Raw genomic sequence first — 21837 nt, 5'->3', positions numbered from 1 at the left:
GAGCAACATTTTACAATTGATATATAAAGAGTAATTTCATAGAGATCTCATTTTTTTTATAACTTATAATTTTAATACCTTATTACTGATTAACAACCTTTTGTCTTAATTCCCACTGGAGGATCCTTAATAATTAAGTTAATACAAAGAACAACTTTTAGTGCTTACCTGATCTGTTTTAGTCTTTTATTCACAGTAATTTTACCCCCTCCAAGAATATGACTGAAATGCTACCTAGATCCGATGATTTAAACGCCACTTGGAATTTTATTCAACCTGGTATTAACAAAATTCTAGGAAGTGAAGATAGCCAATCAACCAAGAGAGTTAATAAGGTCTTATCACCAACGATGTATATGGAAATTTACACTGCTATTTATAATTATTGTGTGAACAAATCTCGTTCTTCAGGCCATTTTAATGCTGATAGATCTACTGACATTCCAAATCAGAGCTCAATTTTAGTTGGTAGTGAGATTTATGAAAGGTTACAGAAATATTTAAAACATTATATTAATAATTTTCAGAAACAACCAAACGAATCATTTTTAAAGTTTTATGTTAGACATTGGAAAAGATACACAATTGGTGCGATTTTTCTTAATCACACTTTTGATTATATGAACCGGTACTGGGTCCAAAAGGAGAGAAGTGACGGGAAAAGACACATTTTTGACGTCAATACGTTATGCTTAATGACATGGAAAGAAACAATGTTTGATCCTAATAGTGAAGTTTTGGTTAGTGAGATTTTGCAACAAATAACCGATGAAAGAGATGGCAAGAGTATCAATAGAGGAACCTTAACTACTGCAATCAAGTCCTTTGTAGCTCTAGGAATAGACCCACAAGATTTAAAAAAATTGAACTTAAATGTCTATATCCAAGTATTTGAAAAACCATTTTTAGCTAAAACTGAAGAGTATTATAGAGAATATTCCAGAAATTATTTAGCTACTCACTCTGTGAGTGAATATATCTTTGAAGCACATCACATATTATATCATGAAGAGAAAACATTAAGTATGTACTGGGACGAACATACCAAGAAACCGTTATCAGAGACTCTAAACAAGGTTTTGATTATAGAGCACGTTGACAAATTGGAATCTGATTTCATCACGCTTTTAGATTCGAGAGATGAAGCACAACTATCTGGGATATATAATTTAATGAACAGAGATTTTACTTTACTACCTAAATTGGCCGCTGTATATGAGGAATATATCAAGAATTCTGGTGAAAATGCAGTTAAACAACTATTAGCACAACACAGAGCAGCCATTGTTAATGATCAAAACCAAATGAATGATAAGAATCCCAACCAACGTTCTATCAATAAAAAAATAATGCTTGCTGCAACCAATTCATTACCACCAAAGGAATACATTAAAAAATTACTAGAGGTTTACAACCTTTTCCGTGGAATCACAATGGATTGTTTTGACAATGACACATTATTTGCAAAGGCGCTAGACAATGCCTGTAGAGAATATATAAACAACAATGAATTTGCATTACCACCGGGATCTCTTAGATCTGCAACCTCAAGAACATCAGAGATGTTGGCTAAATACAGTGATCAATTGTTAAAAAGATCTACCAAGTCTGAAATTTCTAAAGACATGTCCATTGATGATATCATGACAATTTTCAAATTTTTGACAGATAAAGATGCGTTTGAGTCACATTATCGTAGATTATTTGCCAAAAGATTAATTCATGGTACATCTACAAGTGATGAGGATGAAGAATCTATTATTCAAAGATTACAAAGTGAAAACAGTATGGAGTATACAGGAAAGATTACCAAGATGTTCCAAGATGTCAGATTATCTAAATTATTGGAGAATGAATTTGATGTTATGATTAAGAGATCACCGGATTATACTAGTGCCAAATATCCAGAAGTAGAACCATTCATACTTGCAGAGAGTATGTGGCCATTCACATATCAAGAGGTTGAATTCAATTTGCCAGAAGAATTAAAACCCTCACATGAACAACTGCAGAACTTGTATACATCAAAGCATAATGGACGTGTTCTCAAATGGTTATGGCCATTATGCCGTGCAGAATTAATTGCATCAATTGGTAAACCTGGTAGAGAACCATTTATCTTTACAGTAACATTATTTCAATTATCGATTTTATTATTATTCAATGAGTCTAATATATTAACCTTAGAAGAGATTCAGGATAAAACCAACTTGTCGATTCAAAATATTGCTGCATCCATGGTTCCATTCATTAAATTTAAATTACTTCAACAAATACCTCCTGGCTTGGAAGCTTTAATAAAGCCTGAAACACAATTTAAATTATCTACTCCATATAAAGCATTAAAAACGAATATTAATTTTGCAGGCGGTGTTAAGAATGATATATTAAATGTCCTTGCACATTCGTCTGATGTAAATGCCAGAAGGCTAGGTAAGAATCCTACAGGAAATGGAAATAACGCCACAGGCACAAATAGTGATGAAGAATTAACTGAATCCGAACGTATTGAAAAAGAATTAAGCACGGAAAGACAGATATTTTTAGAAGCATGCATAGTTAGAATCATGAAAGCTAAGAGAAAATTACCGCATTCTATGTTAGTTAACGAATGTATTGCCCAATCTCACCAAAGGTTTAATGCTAAAGTGTCCATGATTAAAAGAGCCATTGATAACTTAATTCAAAAGGGATACTTACAAAGATCTGATGATGGTGAATCATATTCATATCTAGCATAAAAAAAGGGTTTTAAGAGGAAAACAAGTGAATTTTTAGCCTATCTACAATGTAAGTTCATATAAAGTTCTAGTCAGTTATATTAAGAATAGTGATATATACATATAAATTCATAAGTTAAAATAAAAAAAGAAAGACAATAAGAAATAAAAAAAAAATTAAGAAATATAGTTGTATGTTTTATCCATCAACTGCGTAAAAAGAAAAAAAAGTATAAATTATTCATTTGGTTCATGTAGGATTGTAGACTATTTTATACAAAATTTTTTTTTGTCCTTTTAAAAGATACTAGTGATATAATTATGTAATAAGTAGCCTTACTCACCTTCATCTTTTCTTAAAATATATCTTTTACTCAAGAAATATACGACAAAGATATCTAACTTATAAAGGTTAGTCAGCCAGTGAAAGTTCACATTAACTCTCTTTCTTTAAGAAACTTCTCCATGCTTAGGTCTTTTTTGTTTTTTTTAACTCAGGATAGAAATCCCACTGGGAAAAAAAAAGAAAAATAAAACTGACGTAGAACAAACTGAAAATCAAACACAGACAAAATGGGATCAAGAAAAAAACAATACTCTTTCCTATTTTTGTTTTTCACCTTCAATTTTCAGAACCTTAAATTGCGAAACAACATTCGTCTAATTTATTTCTAGTAAATGAAATATGTGCAAACATTAGAAACTTCTTCTCGAAAAATCCAACTTTTAAATACAAAAAATGCGATATATCTATATATATATATATACTAAAAGAATTATTTCCTACTCTAATTCCTTTGTAAAACTTCAAGTTCGTATAAACAATCCCTCTCAAAACATTAAATGAGTAGACATTCTTCTTTTGCTCAACTTGCATGAAATTTCAGAAAAGTTCCAGAGCATTTTTAGGGTTAGTCCTCATTTTTTTTTATTTTCTCTATTTTTCCGTAGCTTTTTTCCCTCAATGTTTTTTTTTCCTGTGTATTTTTTCTCTCGAGTTTCGTTTTTTATGACTCCAAAATATTTTCGACTCCTCCTGTCATTCTTCTCTATGTGTGAAATGAGCAATAAAGGAAAAAAAATATCGTACGGATAATTTAATTATTTGCAATCTCGAGGGAGGAAGGAGAGAGCAAGAAACTGTGGTGACTCAATCTATTTTATTTTGTATGGCTCTGCTCTATTTCCCCTGGACTCTCTGACTAATTCAAAGGGACAAATATTGTATGGAATTATTTTTCTATTCTTACACGTCTCCTTTCCTTATATTGTTGAGCTTTTTATAGCTAGTCAACGGTATATAAATAATGTAAATATATATATATATATATATATACCGATGGTAAGACGCACATGTATTGCAGGTGTTTTTTTGTATAATTGTATAGGATCTAAGAATTTTTCAAATTACTTCTTTGGCATCTTCCTCTAAGACTTGTACACATTTATTTAATTACTGTCTACTCTCAATCTCAGAAAATCGTCCAATCCATTTTTTTACGTCTAACGTATACCATAAACACATATTAACATACACAAACACGTACATATACGTATATATATACCCATATCTATACATCAAACATTGAGCCGACCTGTACAAAAATGAGTGATACTGAATTTAAGAAAATCCATGAAAGTGATGCCTTAGCTAGGCATCAAGTTAATCCATATGGTCCTAACCCAGCTGACTATTTATCCAATGTCGATAATTTCCAATTGATTGATTCTACCTTAAGAGAAGGTGAACAATTTGCTAATGCTTTCTTCACTACCGAAAAAAAGATTGAAATTGCCAAGGCTTTAGATGATTTTGGGGTCGACTATATCGAATTAACCTCGCCTGTGGCATCTGAACAATCTAGAAAGGATTGTGAAGCTATCTGTAAATTAGGTTTAAAGGCCAAAATTTTAACTCACATTCGTTGTCACATGGACGATGCAAGAGTTGCTGTTGAGACAGGTGTCGATGGTGTCGATGTTGTTATCGGTACTTCTAAATTTTTAAGACAATATTCTCATGGTAAAGATATGAACTACATTGCCAAGAGTGCTATTGAAGTCATCGAATTTGTCAAGTCCAAAGGTATTGAAATTAGATTCTCTTCTGAAGATTCCTTCAGAAGTGATCTTGTCGATTTATTAAATATCTACAAGACTGTTAGTAAGATCGGTGTGAATAGAGTTGGTATTGCCGATACCGTTGGTTGTGCTAACCCAAGACAAGTCTATGAACTAGTTAGAACCTTGAAGTCTGTTGTTAATTGTGATATTGAGTGTCATTTCCATAACGACACTGGTTGTGCTATTGCCAACGCTTACACAGCTTTGGAAGCCGGTGCCCGTTTAATTGACACCTGTGTCTTGGGTATTGGTGAAAGAAACGGTATTGTCCCCATTGGTGGGCTAATGGCTAGAATGATCGTGGCAGCTCCTGATTATGTTAAATCAAAATATAAGTTACATAAAATCAGAGACCTGGAATTATTAGTTGCCGACGCTGTTCAAGTCAATATTCCATTCAATAATCCAATCACTGGGTTCTGTGCCTTCACACATAAAGCTGGTATTCATGCTAAGGCCATTTTAGCTAATCCATCCACATATGAAATCTTAAATCCACATGATTTTGGTCTAAAGAGATATATCCACTTTGCCAATAGATTAACCGGTTGGAATGCTATTAAATCAAGAGTTGATCAATTGAATTTGAATTTAACAGATCCGCAGATTAAAGAAGTTACTAGTAAGATTAAGAAGATGGGTGACATTAGACCATTGAATATTGATGATGTTGATTCTATAATTAAGGAATTCCATGCTGAAATAAATACCCCTGCCTTAGTACCTAAAAAGACTAAGGCCGATGAAGAGCCATTAGATATTACTGCTGAACCAGCCACTAAAAAAGCTAAGAAGGAATAAACTACCTTACAAAAACTGTAACTTTTTTCCTGTTTATCTAATTTTCTTTCTTTCTTTTTTTAGCATATTTCAAATATTCTGGATAGAAGTGACAAGAAATCTCGCAAGTTTTACAATATATTCAAAAATTCACGGTCCCTTTTTGATTCCTGATTTTTTTATTTTTTATGTTACTATCATTTTGTACATTGGTCCCACTTTTAAAGAAGTATTATAAAATACATACATATATATACGTCTTTTACTTTTATGTAATGAATAACTAATATTTAGATAAGAAAAAATCAATAGATATATTAAAGATAGGCAAATAGTGCATTATATGAAAACTGAAGGTTGACAATTGTGTTTTTATTTTATTTTGTTTTATTGAACCAATAACAGAAAGGAGAAGCGCAAATAAAGACAGGAGAGAGGAGTGGTTCTTCTAATTGCACGGCAGAAGACGTCCTTTTTTTTTTTGATTTTCACTAAAATTTCCGCCTCCTTCTTTTTTTTCATTTTTCTTTTGACAGATAGGAAAAAAAAACATAAGCTGAAAGTTTATAGGAAAAGTAGTAGGGGTTTTGATAAATCATATACATTTATCATTTTGAATTCTTACTTGATTATCCCAACTGGTGTACATTTTCCTTCTCCATTATCCTTTTATCTTGGTTATCCCAATATTGTTAATGTTTGGTGTTATAACAATTATAAAATTATTCTAAATATCTGACAAAACTTGACTTAATATAACATATTACTGCAACTGATTCATAATCGAAAGCAAATATCAAATTAATTTCATTGTATATATATATACATATACATACATTTTTTTCTCACCGAAACAATTTTATTGACTAGCTTATTCCTTCTAATCAACTTTACAACATTAATATAACACATACATTCAAAAATGCTGGTAACTCCACGTATTGTACTTTTTAATAAATCCCTGTTATTTAACAAAAGAGTACTCATCAATTCTTCAAGAACATATTTATTAGATACATCTTCAGGTGGTTTAAATTCATTTACGAAAAGAGAACAAGCTCAGGAAAACCAGTTTATTCGTAATTTAGAGAAAGAACAACTGGCACATATAAGGGAAGAAATTAAAAGACACAAGGAAGAATTGGCTTCTTTAGAAAATAAGATTAATGAAATATCAAAAAGACACAATAAAGAGGGCGATGAAGCAAAAAAAAAATAATTTTTTTTGTTCATGCTAAGTTACAACTCTATTTTCTTTTATGTTTTCTTTTTTTTCCCTTCTTCCTTTTTCTCCAATAAATAAGTATACATATATATCCTTCTATTATTTTGAGCTATATTAATTCGTTTATGCTTTTCCACATATTCCAAAATGCTAAATCCTTATTATATAATTATCAAGTTTGCTTCTATTCATTACAAACATGATCTCTATAAATTATTCTTTACATAACAAACACACCATTCAATATTTTTATCTTTTAATTTTAACTATATTATAATAAGATGTAGAACAAAAAAAGTAACAAGTATATATATTCTTTATTTACAAAGATAATTACGGTTATATTAAAGTCTGGAGTAATGACTTGTGAAATAGTTATAAGAAGTTCATTTCTTTCTTTCCTTTTTTTTTTTGATTAAATGTATAGTTTTTTAATTTTTTATCCCTTAAAATAAAATAAGAAAATGATTATCTTTTAGTTTAAATCAATATTTTTAACTAAACTATATGTGTTGTTATATATTATATAATTCTTAAAGATATTTTGAAAACCAAATTAAACCGAACATCTACAAAAGCTTCAAGCTTGAAATGTTTTTGTCTAACAATAACAACATGGCTATGTATGAAAAAGAAATAAAGAATATCTGATATTATTATTACTTTCTAATGTATAAACTATTGTTAAAGAAAGTAGTATCTTCTACTGTATCTAACTTGAATTATCAAATAAAAAAGAAAAAAAAAAAGCAAAATATAAGTATTTTGACACTAAGAAAACTGTATCAACAGATGTTTTCAATTTGAAAAGACATAATGAAAAGACACATCAAGAAGATAGTGTTTACTTTGCGATAAGTTCAAGTGCCTATCACTGACCCCCATCAGACTTATATAATCCGTCAATATTACATCCCAGTCATTAAACAGGTAAAAATAAGGAACAAAATATAATTTCGTTAAAACAACAATGACTGTTTTGAGTTTGGAGAGTAAAATAAACTGGAGTTTCCACATCATTATTTACATATTTGCAAGGATTTAGATATCCCACATTTATTTCTTTTCCTTTTTCTCTTTCTTTTGTGATCTTGCCGATCAAACTAAAACAAGGAAGCAAAATAACAGATTACTCTTTTTCAATTTTCACCTAAATAGGTAAAACCAGTAAGCTGCACTTATTTCCAAAAGAGGAAAATAAATGAGATCTGAGCTTCGTATGGGAAACTTTTTCGTAATGGCAGGAAATAGATGAGATAAAATATGTTATTTATTATTCTTTGATATCGGATTTTTCACGTAGTCCATTAAACCAGCATTTCTTTTATATTATTCTTTTTGTCTTTGTTTCTTTTACTTTGAAATCATGAAAATCGAATACTGTCTGGAGGGATTATACATAAAGACCACAATTGTTAATCTCCTATTGAATGTCAACGTAATCGAAAAAACAACCCATCAGTTTTTCTCTTTTTTGCCCCCTTCCCCCCCAAGATAATATTAGAGAGAATCTTCTCAATTATATACCATATTAGAAAAGTCATTTCATATCAATCTAACTCGTAGTTTTTTTTCTTTTATCAATAAACATAGCAGACACAAATAGGATTGTACACCACATGCCATGCTTAGTGATTATAGCACACTGATAGAGTTTAATAAAAAACCAGTGAGTGATGATATGGTCCGATATCTAGTGAATTTAACATCAAAGCTGATAAAAATACCAACCAATAAAGCATGTAATACATCAACACCCAATTTATCTACTTTTATCAAAAGATTGATCGTGCAATCCAATGTTCACACCTCAACATTAATGGCTACTGCTGTTTATTTAGCTAGATTAAAGAATATCATTGCTAAAGATGTTTATGGAATGGAAACTACGAGACATAGAATATTTCTTGGTTGTCTAATCTTAGTATCTAAAACTTTGAATGATACCTCACCAAAGAATAAATATTGGGCAGAATATACCGGAGGTCTCTTAAATATACAAGAGGTTAATACTATCGAAAGAGAATTATTGAAATATTTCAAATGGGATATTAGGATCGAGACCAATGATTTGTTAAAATCTTTGAAACCATTACTCGATAAACATAAAATTGAAATGATGAAAGAGAAGGAAAAGACCAATCTATTGTATTTTAACGCACCTTTAGCTGTTAGTCCTCGTAAAAAACCATTTTATGTGAACAACAATTTGTCTGAAGAGATAAAACATAAAAGGAGATCTACCTCTCAAGTATCAATACCATCTATATCATCGAATAGTATAAAGAGCAGTTTTGGTAACGCGGATCTAATATTTGAGAGAGAGGAGCTATCAAACCCTTATACTATACCACTAACAGAATCCTTTACAATAGAATCATCCAGAAATAATGATTCAATAACAATATCGAATAAAGGACAACCTAATTGGCCCATAAGATTTAGAAAATCAAATTATTTGAAAACTGATAAATTTGTAAAATTCAAAAACAGTCTACTGAAGAAGACATAAATGAATTCTAACAAGCATAACAAAAACGTCATTATAAAAATATGTAACTCTTCATTAATACATTAGCATTAATAATATTCTAATAAAAAAATTATAAAAAAACCATTCCGTATAATACATACTCATATATATATAAAACAGTATCAATTCATTGATTCAATTTTTCTAACAACTTAGCATGTAACTTACCTGTCTTTTCAAAATCTGTCTCTTGCGCAGGCCAACCAACAATTAGGCCGGTTTCTTTATCTCTCTTTGGAATCAAATGAAAATGAACATGATTAACTTCTTGATGAGCAATCTTACCATTGTTTTGTAGAACATTGTAACCTGGTACATCACCGTCAATATCTAAATCAAGCAATTTTACTAACCTCTTGGTAACAGGTAAAATATCAGCAAGATATTCATCTGGAATGTTATGTAATTTGGCACCATGATACTTTGGAATAACTAAAATATGTCCTTCTGCAGTTGGTTGAATGTCCAAGAAAGAGTAAGAGTGAGCAGTTTCAATCAATTTAAATGATGGGATTTCCTCTATATTTTAAAGAAAGATAGAAATAAAAATTAGATATATAAAAAAAAGTTAAAGAATTGACTGTTAGTATTCAATACAAAACGTCAAAGTGAAAGTAAAAAAAAAAAGCAATTCTAGAATTGTTGACATAAAAGCATACTTTTAAGAATCTTGCAAAAGATGCATGCAGCATCATGGACAGCAGCAGTAGGAATAGACATTAGTATTATATTCTTCTCGTATATGTTATTTTGTCACTTATTATCTGGAAAGATAGCAAAAGTTGAGAAGATTTAATATCAATCTATTATGTGTAAGTGTAAGTCTAGTAGTTACACCATATATATTTAAGGAAAATAAAAAAAACAGAGCTTTTTTAAAATCTAGTTCTGTTTGCATTGCACAATCTGCAATAAAAGTGTATGTTCCGAGCAACTTATGTTATCATTCAAAACGAACATTATGAACTTATTAAAGGTGAATGAATTAATGGGATGATTGTTATAGATGAACCGAGATATTTCATGGATATAATAAACAGAAATTAAGAGACGGAATGATTAAAAAGATATCTCCAAGAAAAAGTAAATAACAAGAGATATAATTAGATGTTGAAGAATGTATATGTTAGGATAGCTGTTGTTATTTAATTTGCATGGACCAAGAGTCTTACATATGATGCTAATCTATGTACGCTTCTTAAAAAGTCATGCATATAATTAAGAGTTTCGCCATGCTTCTGACCTGTTTTAACTAGTAAAAAAATGTATATTAGGGCTTAGTTAATAAATTAAATGTGTTTGATATATTTTTTTACCATCAAAATGCCAATAAAATAAATGTATAAATAACAGCAGTTATTGTAACGATAAAAAAAATTGTTATTTCTGAAACAACGTCTCTGATAGAAAGTAAATATATGACTGTATACCTTATACTGTATTCCTGGATAATTCCAGATTGGAATGTTGCTAGTTATTTTGTTAAATTGTCTTAAAGTTACCAATACATGTGACCATGCTCCATCTCTAAATCAGGGAAAAGGGGAAGTGGAAATTTCATTAATAATTGTCCAAAAGTGTTCAAACACAAATGTTAAACAGGAGGGGGGGATTGATACAAATTGGGTAAATACAACTTTCTGTTTAAACGGTTGGTTGATCAATGCGTTGCAGTACCATTGTACTTCCTTTCATTGCTCAATAGTTGTGCAAAAAAGGATCAAACACATCAGCAAAGACTTAGTACCAATTAGTAAACGAAGGTTTTACACCCCTAATCAATCAGTTCTGTTGAGTTACTAAGAATACAATATTACAGGTTATCAACTTTTCAAAAAAGGAATGAATTCTAGATACTCAATATTAATTTTCTTTTGATTTAAATAAAAATGAAATTGATGAAATTACAGAGTTAGGCTTGCAAAATAAACAACAAGGATTGTATTTAAATAGATAATATTATAAGTTTAATGAGGAGTCTCATGTGAAACTATGAAATGAAAAATATTATCGTAGTAAGAATAAAATTAACATCACTTGCAAACATTTAATAGATTTAATTGCTTTCACAAATATACATACATAGTCATATACACATACAATACTGATAATTAATGGTAGAAGAAATGTAAAAACAAACAAAAAAGAAAATAATACAATATACTATTATTTCTTCAAATATATCTCTCATTAATCATCTGTTATGTCTAAATCAAGATATTTCACTATATGGGGGTGGTGCAATCTGTTTATTTGAACAAGCATCCCCATTTTGAGACTCTTGGTTTGGTGGTATTTCACTAATCATGGATACGTTATTTGAACTTTTGTTAGAACTAATTAAAGGTGCTTGCATAGTTTCATATGAACCATATCCTCTTGAATTATTCCTATCATTTCTTTCAATATCAGCTATGCCTTGTTGAATAACATACACATATTCAGTCTGTCTTCGTAAGGGACTTGTAATTGTTATATAATAAAAAGCATGCACTAATCCAGGAAAAAATCCTAACATAGTTAATAAAATATTCAATAATAAATCTGAGGAGCAGAATCCTGATCTTAATAGGACTGCAATAGGAGGAAAAATTACTGCAACAATATATAGAATACAGTCTGACATGGAACAGATAACGCAACACATTTGACACTTTTTTTTTCTTTCTACCCTTATTAGAATTCTTAATAAAAATGTTATATATATATGAAAAAATTATAAAGTATGTAGTCTAAGGCTTCTCTGGTAATTTAATTAGTCAATAATACAAAACACAAGGACATAGCTTTAGTTTCAATATACCCTCTTTTGTCTTTTTATTCACAAAGGGGGCGTTTTACTATTTTTTTTTCCTATATCTTATTTTCTTTAGTTCCTAATGTGTTCCTATAAAGATCATTGAAAAATTGCTGATTTGTATTTGCCATGACAAAAAAATATTACAAACGCATGCGATTCAATACGGACAATATAGTCATAAAGTTATTCCCATATTATGCAATATATTGTTGTAAATAATAATGATTGGTATGTATCAGTGAAAATAATGAATTTAGTCATTTGGATAATGATTGGAGAAAAATATTAATAATAAATACTTGATTTATATATGCAGTGATTGTACAGGCATTATTATTCATATCATTTACAGTAAAAAGTCAAATGTTATATAAAATTTCTCGAGTTAATAGATTATAGAAAACTACATGATAAATACTCGTTCTTTTTGAACTTTTTGTTTTATTATCGGTTGATTTTTGATAATAATTGCTGTGCCTTCTTTCAACTATATATATATAGATACTGTTAATTGCAAAAGAAACACAAAAACGTTATTTATTAGAAAAATATGAATTAGACATTTTCAATTGTCATATATATATATATATCTATATAAGTATATATACTCTTTTTTTTTGGATAAACAATTACTTACAACCGTCGCTATTGTACCAAGCATTAAAGATAGAAAATTACCACGAAAAAAACAGTACCTCTTCAATCTAAAATAGAATAAATTATTTTGATAATCCACAAAATGTTATGCTTCATTATTGACAACTAAATGAAACAAAAAAAATTACATACTTATTAGCAACTTATCTTAACTATTTTTAAGACTAAATACAAAAGAAGTTTTAAAATAAGCTCTGGATTTGAATTTTTTTTTATTCTGAACAAACAGTTAATAATGCTTGTTTCCCCTAGTATTTTTGTAAGTAAGAGTCGATTGAAATAAAAATGGTAATCTATTTTTATGTATATCATTTTACCCATAATTCTTCACAGAGAACTTTTATAACTTGTAATTGAAGGTATATATGACTTAAATTTTTTCCTAATGCTTGGGAGCATAAGTTATTAAAACAATACGTTTTTCCTAATAGGCTAATTTAACTATCGATTTTAAAGACCTTATTAAAAAAGGCAACAGGACTAATTATGCTATTTTTCTGTTAAATGACTTATTATGGAAAACCAATCGCACATCTACATATGTCTATGATTACCTTAACAATATATATAATAAAAGTAATAAATTTTGGATAGGAAAAATTTTACAAGAAGTTCTGATTGGAAATTATAAACAACATAGTATATATGTTTATAGTAACTGTGCTCGTCCTCTGGATAAATAATAGTAGTATACGTGTTTTTAGCGTCCGCAATCATATTATATGTTATTATTTTCTGTTATTAATTATGTTAATATGTAGAGTAATTTTCCCTCCATTTCTTATTCGGGAATTAACAATTATATAAATATAATAGAAAATACAATATAATGTATATATACTATTCATCCAGATTAGAAAATTAATAAGTAAACTTGTCTACTTATATATCTTTACCTTTCGACAATATGTCATAATATATTGATCCATTTTAGTTCTATTTGATCTTATCTCTGTAATATTGAATGGGCATGACAAACATTTTCCTCCTTTGATATATTTACTTGTTTCCTAAACAGTTAATATATCATTCCAGCAATTTGAATAAACAAACGATCACCGGATTAATATTGGTGACACATTATTGAAAAGTTTATTTAAGAGACATTTGAGCATTGAAAGATGGAACCAGAGATAATTACCAGCATTGGCATTCATATTCTATTTAATAGATTTTGTCCAGAGGAAGACGAACTAGATTACCAAAAATAATTAGAACTAATCTATTTATTGGTTGGAATCAACCAATTATATAATTTGTAAGTATTCATATATATAATTAATATCCATATTTTAATATATCAATTATGAAAATTTAATCCTAATACTACTCATAAGATATTTTGTTAAGCTCATATCATTGAATTTTTTTATATGTTTTATTTCTTGTATTTAAAAGTTCAAGTATTTCAAAAACCTATTGCATATTTAGCCTTGAGAGGATTTTGAATATTTTTCAATTATCTCACTCACGGTCTAGTATAAATATAAGCTTAATTGTGAAAAATATTATTTTTTTTATGTTTCTAAAATTTTATCAACTCTGCCATCTAATTCTATTCCACAATACGGGTCTGTTGTGGAATAGAATAGTTATAACCATCAAGATTACATAAGATCCTGAATGAATCTAGAACCAATTAGTGTATTAATAAGCCATACATGTGCTACAACATTAGATGCTGCATAATAAAAAGATTGGATTACATAAGATCTTGGCAAATCTAGAATTTACCTATTGTTTTATTAAGTCCCACGTGTATTACTAATCACCATGATTAGAGAATTGGGATGCAGTTCTAATCCAGTAGTGCACCTAAATTAATATAATAAATTTTAGGGTTTGAATCAGTCAAGTCATTAATGTAGTAATCTGAATAATCGATCGAGCTCCAGAAAACATATAAAAGGACAACGTTTTCAGGAGATAAAAGATCATCTTCCATAATCGTTTCTTGTAAATAATTTATATATTATGTATAAACAAAATAGAACAAGCAAGTAACAAGTTAAGTAACTTCGAATAAGTACATTAGCTCGATATAAGCCGCTTAATATATAAGACCGTTTTAGTAATTATACTATCGACTATAGTTGATTACTGTCTCGATTATTTGAATTACTATTAATATTATTTGCGCTTCCCTGGAATACACAAAGAACTTCACCATACCATACTACAACAGGGTCAATAGGTAGTTGGTTCCTTGGCCCAGTTGGTTAAGGCACCGTGCTAATAACGCGGGGATCAGCGGTTCGATCCCGCTAGGAACCATGTTTTTTTACCTTTGTAGTATAAGATTTTCTAATGAGAATGTGACAGATGAAAATTGTCATAGATGAAAACCCGATTGCGAGGGATATACTCTTCTAGACACTAAAATAGATAGATATAGCTTGATTGAATGTCTATATATGACATATAAACTATACTCTACATAAAGAGTAAACTAATATATACAGATATACAGATAAACATAGTTATATAAACATGAAAAACAAGAAAAACAGGAACGTCGTCATCGACTAAAGAGTTCACAAGATTGTTTATAGTGATATTGGGATTTCATATGTCATATATAGAGTATGAAATACGGTAAATCATTTTTGGTTGTTGTCCTCTAGATATGATACATTATTGTACTTTTTATATATGGAGTAATCTAGATATATGTATATACAGGTATGTACAACATTTATTGATGAAAAACAAGAGCACTATCGTCAATTAGAGGGTTTACAAGATTATTTATGATGACACCAAGACAACATTTGTCGTGATTATACTTCTGACTAGTGCTTTATGGAAATGCGAGTTATTGATATTATCCTTGAGTCTTCTTTTTTGAAAAGTTTAGATACAAACGTAGGAGTAAAAATAACAGAAAAGAAGAAGGATCATAACCGATGAGAAGAACAAAAAAGACAGGTAAGTGTAAATTATATACTGATTAGTCAGTAGTAATTATAATAGTTTGGTTATATTTTAAAATTACATTTGAAAATATAGAGAAGGTAGATATTTTATGTTTATTTATTTTAGTTATTATTGTTAATATTTTTTTAAATTCACTACCATCAGGAGCTCGTAGCAATAGAGTTATCGTGTACAGAACCCTCATATAATAACTTAATTTTCTATTACAGATGTGAATATATACATTTTACAACAAAATAATTTGATATAGTTATAAAATTTAAAGAATGCAGACAATACTGGCTAAAATAAATAGTCTGCATATAAAAATATGTATATTATTCTTAGCTTCTCTGTCTCTAAGATTATTTAGTCCTTATGACAGTAATTTTTCAAGATGATGCTATACTGCCCTAGGATATATGGTATAATGAAGCTCTTCTTGGATAATACTACATTGTAAATATATATATATATGGTTAGCATGTGCCGTAGTTACTACATTCTAAAAAATATCATTTAAAAGGAAGTGTTGATAACCATTACCTTATGTTAAGATGATAATATGTACGTGCTCCATATACTCAAAATTAATACTGAGTGTGTTGAGAATGAGCGCTCTTATTCATTAGATATATAGTAAACATTCTCAATATTATATTAAACAGATTTAGTATACAAAATTATAATAAAGTTCTTCGCTCTTTTTCTCTATATAAAACATAGAAATAATAATATACAAAGATTGTAAATAAGATAAAAATAATGTATGATGAAATCCTTGGCTTTATATGTGTTAACATTCAGCCATTTTCCTCTACGAACAGTAAGATATTTAATAAACAAACTCAACAACCTTTGGTGACCTCTCAATAATTATTACTCGACAATTTATCGTTTAGTGTCTGCTAAAATCTTATTGTTCTATCTATTTCATTATAGAACATTTTATTTCAACAAAGTATGACAAGCTAAATTAATTTAGTCTAATCTAAACGAACAAGTCTGGTTAATTACACTAAATACCTTATATTTATTTGTTTGCTCATGTCATGATCCTTTCCTACTAACGCTATTTTAGAAAACTATTAAAATATATGTTTTTTTTTTTAAGAAACAATATTCGGGAAATTTTCTAGGAAGAAGGGTTTGCGTACCAAATATTCAAAATTAAAATATTACAGTGAACTTATTTTACATAAAAGCCCAAACAACACACTGAACAAACAATTTATAGCAACCTTACAATATCACTAATATTTTAATATACATAGATCAAGTATTCTATGAAATATCGAATGTATTTTTGCATATGTAGATATAAGTTTGTATAGGTAAATAACAATCAATTTTCATTAAAACATAGCACCTTACCTAAGGTGTAATATGAACACCTTTGGAATTTATTCAAAAATCCCCCAAGAATATTTAAGCTGATATAATATGTATATTTTAATATATAAAGTCTCCATCACTAATACAAATTAGAGTATATATATAACATTAATAAGCGTTTCATTCATAATACTGAATATACTAGGATCAATATCCTTACATTTACAAAAATATGCAATCCATAATGCCTCTTCTTAACTGTACAACAGTTACATTACATCCACAGCCCTTAGTAAAAGTAAAACTACATTCCAATATTGTCTACTATACATCCACACTCTCTTTATACCGAATCTTCTTACCTTGAGATACCTGATTAACCAAAGCATCAATATTTATTTGTTTTATTTTTAACTTCCTTTCATGAAGTTGTTTATAAACATATTCTAATTCACCTTTTGAAATAAGTATTCTTAAAAGAATATTTAACGTTGTATATGCCCTCTCTTGGCTACTTTTTTCTATTAAATTAAACTCTTTCTCATATTGTGATCGTTTAGCCTTCGAGGAATTGGCCATTATAGTCTTTCTCCGTTGGACTGTTGTTAAATGCCGACTGACTTCAATTTGTGATGACTCAGTTAACTTATCGATATATTTAAAATAAAGTGGCGTTAACTGAGAAATCTCCTTTTTCAGTTCTGTCACAGGTTTATCATAGTAAATAGGAATTAACAGTAAATTTTGATATTGCGTATTCTTCAAGCTCTCTAATGGAGGCCCTTCCCCATCATTATAAAAAAAATCAACACATAAAGCATCTAACCATGTAAACACAATTTCCATTTCAATATTAGTCAGCGGCCTTCCATAACCCATAATATTTGAAGTATTCCCAATATTCCATAAAGCTTTCTTAGCCTGCGCTAATTTGTGTTTCGCAATACCCAGTTGGGGCAATAATAAAATATCAGCTGTTCTTAGTAATCTATTCCAAACTTTTAACATAACCATATAAAGTAACTCTTGTGTCAAAGACTGTGCAAGAATATTCAAATTTTCATTTAAATAATTAAACAATGGAATAACAGCAGAATATACATCGTTTTCTGTACTTTTTAAAATTCCATTAGAACCACAAACTTGCTTTAAACCTTCTTTAGAGAATGTATAATCAACAAAAGGTGTAAATTTATTTACTATTTGTTCAAGTATTTCATCTCTCGTTCTCGATAATATTCTGTAAGCTTTACCTATACCAAATAATGGATCTAACTTTTCATTTTCTAGAGTTATCTCAACATTTAACTCACCTTGTGTATCTAAACAAAGGGTTTTAGCAGTTGGCAGACCATCGTCTACAAACTCTTTAGAGTTTAGTGATAAAGTTACTTTTCCACAAAGCTCATTTTTTCTTACCAATTTGAACCTCCCAGGAAAGTGAAATACATTAAATACTAAAGTCACTGCACTATCTGTCCTTGCACGTAGATCAAATTCTTGATCCCAAATTGGATTATTTGAATTAGGATAAATAATAGTTTCCCCTATTGTTTTGTGCTTTTCACTATGAATTATTGATACTGAGCTGTTTGATAAACCATTACTACTATAACCTCTTATATTATTTGCGCTTTTTACTCTGATTGTATAAATATTTACTGATGTTTGTGTCGACACTGAGCTTTTCTTTTCTATTGAATCCTTGTTTATAACTTCAGACAGTTTACTAGCATCAATTTTTGTTTCTAATTTTTCTAGCAGAGTAATCATCATGTCAATATTGTTAAGTATAGTACAAACTATTCTCTTAAATTTGTATGCTTTGGGAACTGAATCTTCAGCTGACGCAAGAAGGGCATTCCTTATTGTATGAAGATTCCATTTATTTGATTGGTGAGTAGCTAATACTTCCTCTTCTTGATTTTGAAAAGACTGGTCAGAATCCACCGAACTTTCTTTCAAACTTTTTCGTATTATATCAACAACGGTTATGCAGTATTGATAAATACCATTGGAAAATGCTTGCAACAATAATGCAATACTAATTGCATATGTATAATCATAGTTCCAATCAAAATTCTGCAACAAATTTAACGATTCATTTACCATTTTGAAAATATCAAGAACTGAAGAACTGTAAAAAATATCACCATTTAAAGGTTCCCATTTTTCTACCTTTAGTGCATTGATACACGTTTTACTTATTTCTTTAGAAATATTCTTTGAAAATTTAATTAAATATTTACTAAATGTAGATTCTAAATTGGACAAATTATTTTCCATGGTATTTACTTGTTGAGAGATATTTCTTATTTCCTTTAAAACTGAATATAACTCTAGTGCATCAACCGGTGAAATAACAGTATTTTTCGATTTTGATGACTTTTGAATTTGTTCAATCATTAAAGGTGTATCTATAGATACTGCAGACGTTAACATTTTTGCACATTCAGTGGCAATGTTAATCTTATCCAATAGGGGTTTTGTATACTTTTTCTGAATTAACGAAATTTCTTTAATTATTAACTCACAAATATTTTGGAAGTCTTTAGTAGTAAAAGTACCATCTTTTGGCAAAGTCTTTAAAAGACCATAGTAATATTCTTCACTGGTTTTAAAAATTGTATTCTTAAATATCTTGAGATATCCAGCGTCAAGAGAAGATCTTGAACTGTCATAAATATATCTATAATAAAATACTAATACAGACGAAAATTTTGGTTTAGTTTTTGCATATAATCCAGATAATAAATTATCGATTGTTTTAAAACATTTATTAGCAGTTATCTTAATATTGTTTTCCCATAGCTTAATATCTGATGCATTCCAATCATTAAAATCTATATCCCTTTCTTGCACCTTTAAAATCTTATTTTCAATTATACTAAACATGCTTTCCATTAAAGGAATATTAATTTCTTCATATTTAAGATTATTCTGGTTAATTGCAGCAAACAATAATGCAGATAAAGTTGATGGATAATTTTGTAACCAATATTTAGCAATTTTGAAAATAAAAAAAGATGCAGATTGGGAAAAACTCAAACAGTTTATTCCACTAGTTGATTCCAATCTCAAAACCAAGCTAAATAAAGCCTGAAGTAACACCCTCGGATTCGGTGGTACTATTACATTTTCCCTCTTAGAAGAATCGGAAGCCCTTCTGATAGTTCCAAATTTTAATAAAAGTTCATCAATAGAATGCAGTTGTTGTGATTGCCATCTTTCATAACTTTGTTTCTGCAAAAAATCATTCTCAGAGAAAAATCCTGTACCATTTTTTAAATTACGTTGTATAGTTGTATAATCTTTATAGATATTAAAATTTGAAGCTTCTGGAATTAATTTGATGATATCCTGTTGAACCACTAGTTTATCCATAGCAAAAAGTTTACAAAAATAATCTGAATATGGTATCTCATCAATTACAAAAGTTGGTTTTCTTTGACTGTATTTAACTTCTTGATTCAGAATTTTTGATTGAGAATCCACTGGTAATGAACTCACTCTACTTTGACCAAATACTACACTATGTCTCTTCATCTGCATTTTGGATAGTTTCATTGTATTTTTATACTCTTCTAATTTTTTGATATACTCTGTTGAACTACTTTGGGGTAATAATTTAATTATGAGATCAACAAAGCTAGATATTTGTTTGTACAATTCTTCGCGAGTATTTTCAATTGGTAACTTTTTTAATTCATTATTAGCTGCTTTAGTGAAATATACTATTAAATCTTCAACATTGCTCATATGAGTTAAAGTCGACTCCATTAAACTGTCCATAAATAAATCATTATTTAATTTCAAAAGACATCTTCTAAAGATTGAATTATCTACCTTTTTCCGGTTAATAGTAACATCATATAAATAATTCTTCAATGATTGCTTCAATATTTCTGTCAGCCTTGATTCATCGTCATCAATTAAAGTATTTTGTTGGACTGACATTAAGGCTATAACAGAATTACTATTTTGTGAGGTATCACTTTCATATGTGGAGGAAAGTGTCGCTATTTGTTTAAATTTTGGCTGATTAATATATTCTAAAATCAATATTTTTAGCACATACTGATATAAGTTATTGATAAATTTTGATGATGAATTTGAGTTTATATATACATTATTTTGACCATATTCCATTATTAGATTTTTCCTAAAATTTTAGATGAGCGGGCATAATCAAAATATTAATTGGTTAGATATACAAAGATACAATGTATATATACAGCAATTGATCTTTTCTGTCAGTATATACATACATGTCCACATTGAGTCTTTACTTATATGATGCAACCATTTTTAAACATTTTAATTTATCACATTAATTTTTCACTTTTCGCACATTTTTGATTTACATTAAAGATCTTGAATTTTTCAATTTTTTGTATTTCCGTGACACACATTCTTTTCAATACCTCTGTATGAAACCAAACCCTCTTCTATTTTTAAATGTAAGAGAAAGAGCCAAAACCATGTTGAGTTAGTTTAAAAAATACTTGGACGTTAAGTAAACTAACCGGCAAAATCAATAACTTTTGTCATCTTATTAGACTCATCCGTAACGTAACAACATAAGAACAATGCATGCTGTTTTGGTATAAATACAAGAATTGAATTAGCCTCATAGACGCAGCAGTTCAACAGAAAACTTCTTGAATACTTGTTTTTGCTATTTATTTTCTTTTTTTTTCATTCTACTCGTCCTTCCAAGAAGCCATATATCGGAAAGTATGTAATA

The 21837-nt window shown here is 28.9% G+C and overlaps 7 protein-coding genes and 1 non-coding gene across 8 annotated transcripts; 5 read left to right on the top strand and 3 right to left on the bottom strand.

Annotated features, from left to right (window-relative positions):
* Positions 1 to 218: 218 nt before the first annotated feature.
* Positions 219 to 2741, top strand: CDC53 (cullin CDC53; the record flags this gene model as incomplete). The annotated part of the gene is made up of 1 exon (XM_064858297.1): positions 219 to 2741. The coding sequence occupies one exon, from the start codon at positions 219 to 221 to the stop codon at positions 2739 to 2741; it is 2523 nt and encodes an 840-aa protein (XP_064715004.1).
* Positions 2742 to 4325: 1584 nt separating this feature from the next.
* On the top strand, positions 4326 to 5645 carry PWA37_001678 (homocitrate synthase LYS21; the record flags this gene model as incomplete). Its single annotated transcript, XM_064858296.1, has 1 exon — positions 4326 to 5645. One exon carries the CDS (start codon positions 4326 to 4328, stop codon positions 5643 to 5645), a length of 1320 nt encoding a protein of 439 aa, XP_064715003.1.
* A 901-nt stretch (positions 5646 to 6546) lies between these two features.
* STF1 (ATPase-binding protein) lies at positions 6547 to 6843 on the top strand (the record flags this gene model as incomplete). The annotated part of the gene is made up of 1 exon (XM_064858295.1): positions 6547 to 6843. The coding sequence occupies one exon, from the start codon at positions 6547 to 6549 to the stop codon at positions 6841 to 6843; it is 297 nt and encodes a 98-aa protein (XP_064715002.1).
* A 1630-nt stretch (positions 6844 to 8473) lies between these two features.
* Positions 8474 to 9361, top strand: PWA37_001676 (cyclin family protein; the record flags this gene model as incomplete). The annotated part of the gene is made up of 1 exon (XM_064858294.1): positions 8474 to 9361. One exon carries the CDS (start codon positions 8474 to 8476, stop codon positions 9359 to 9361), a length of 888 nt encoding a protein of 295 aa, XP_064715001.1.
* Positions 9362 to 9509: 148 nt separating this feature from the next.
* On the bottom strand, positions 9510 to 10102 carry PWA37_001675 (adenosine 5'-monophosphoramidase; the record flags this gene model as incomplete). Its single annotated transcript, XM_064858293.1, has 2 exons — positions 9510 to 9901; positions 10042 to 10102. 2 exons carry the CDS (start codon positions 10100 to 10102, stop codon positions 9510 to 9512), a joined length of 453 nt encoding a protein of 150 aa, XP_064715000.1.
* A 1492-nt stretch (positions 10103 to 11594) lies between these two features.
* Positions 11595 to 12029, bottom strand: SNA4 (Sna4p; the record flags this gene model as incomplete). The annotated part of the gene is made up of 1 exon (XM_064858292.1): positions 11595 to 12029. One exon carries the CDS (start codon positions 12027 to 12029, stop codon positions 11595 to 11597), a length of 435 nt encoding a protein of 144 aa, XP_064714999.1.
* Positions 12030 to 15038: 3009 nt separating this feature from the next.
* PWA37_001673 lies at positions 15039 to 15114 on the top strand. Its single transcript has one exon. It is a non-coding gene; the product is annotated as a tRNA-Ile (tRNA).
* A 2300-nt stretch (positions 15115 to 17414) lies between these two features.
* On the bottom strand, positions 17415 to 21239 carry PWA37_001672 (uncharacterized protein; the record flags this gene model as incomplete). The annotated part of the gene is made up of 1 exon (XM_064858291.1): positions 17415 to 21239. One exon carries the CDS (start codon positions 21237 to 21239, stop codon positions 17415 to 17417), a length of 3825 nt encoding a protein of 1274 aa, XP_064714998.1.
* Between the last annotated feature and the right edge of the window lie 598 nt (positions 21240 to 21837).

This window comes from Arxiozyma heterogenica (assembly GCF_036370985.1).
Source record: "Arxiozyma heterogenica strain weizmannii chromosome Unknown scaffold_17, whole genome shotgun sequence".
NCBI classification, from domain to species: Eukaryota; Fungi; Ascomycota; class Saccharomycetes; order Saccharomycetales; family Saccharomycetaceae; genus Arxiozyma; species Arxiozyma heterogenica.
Note: the sequence above shows the minus strand (reverse complement) of the source record. Positions and strands in the feature narration are given on the sequence as shown.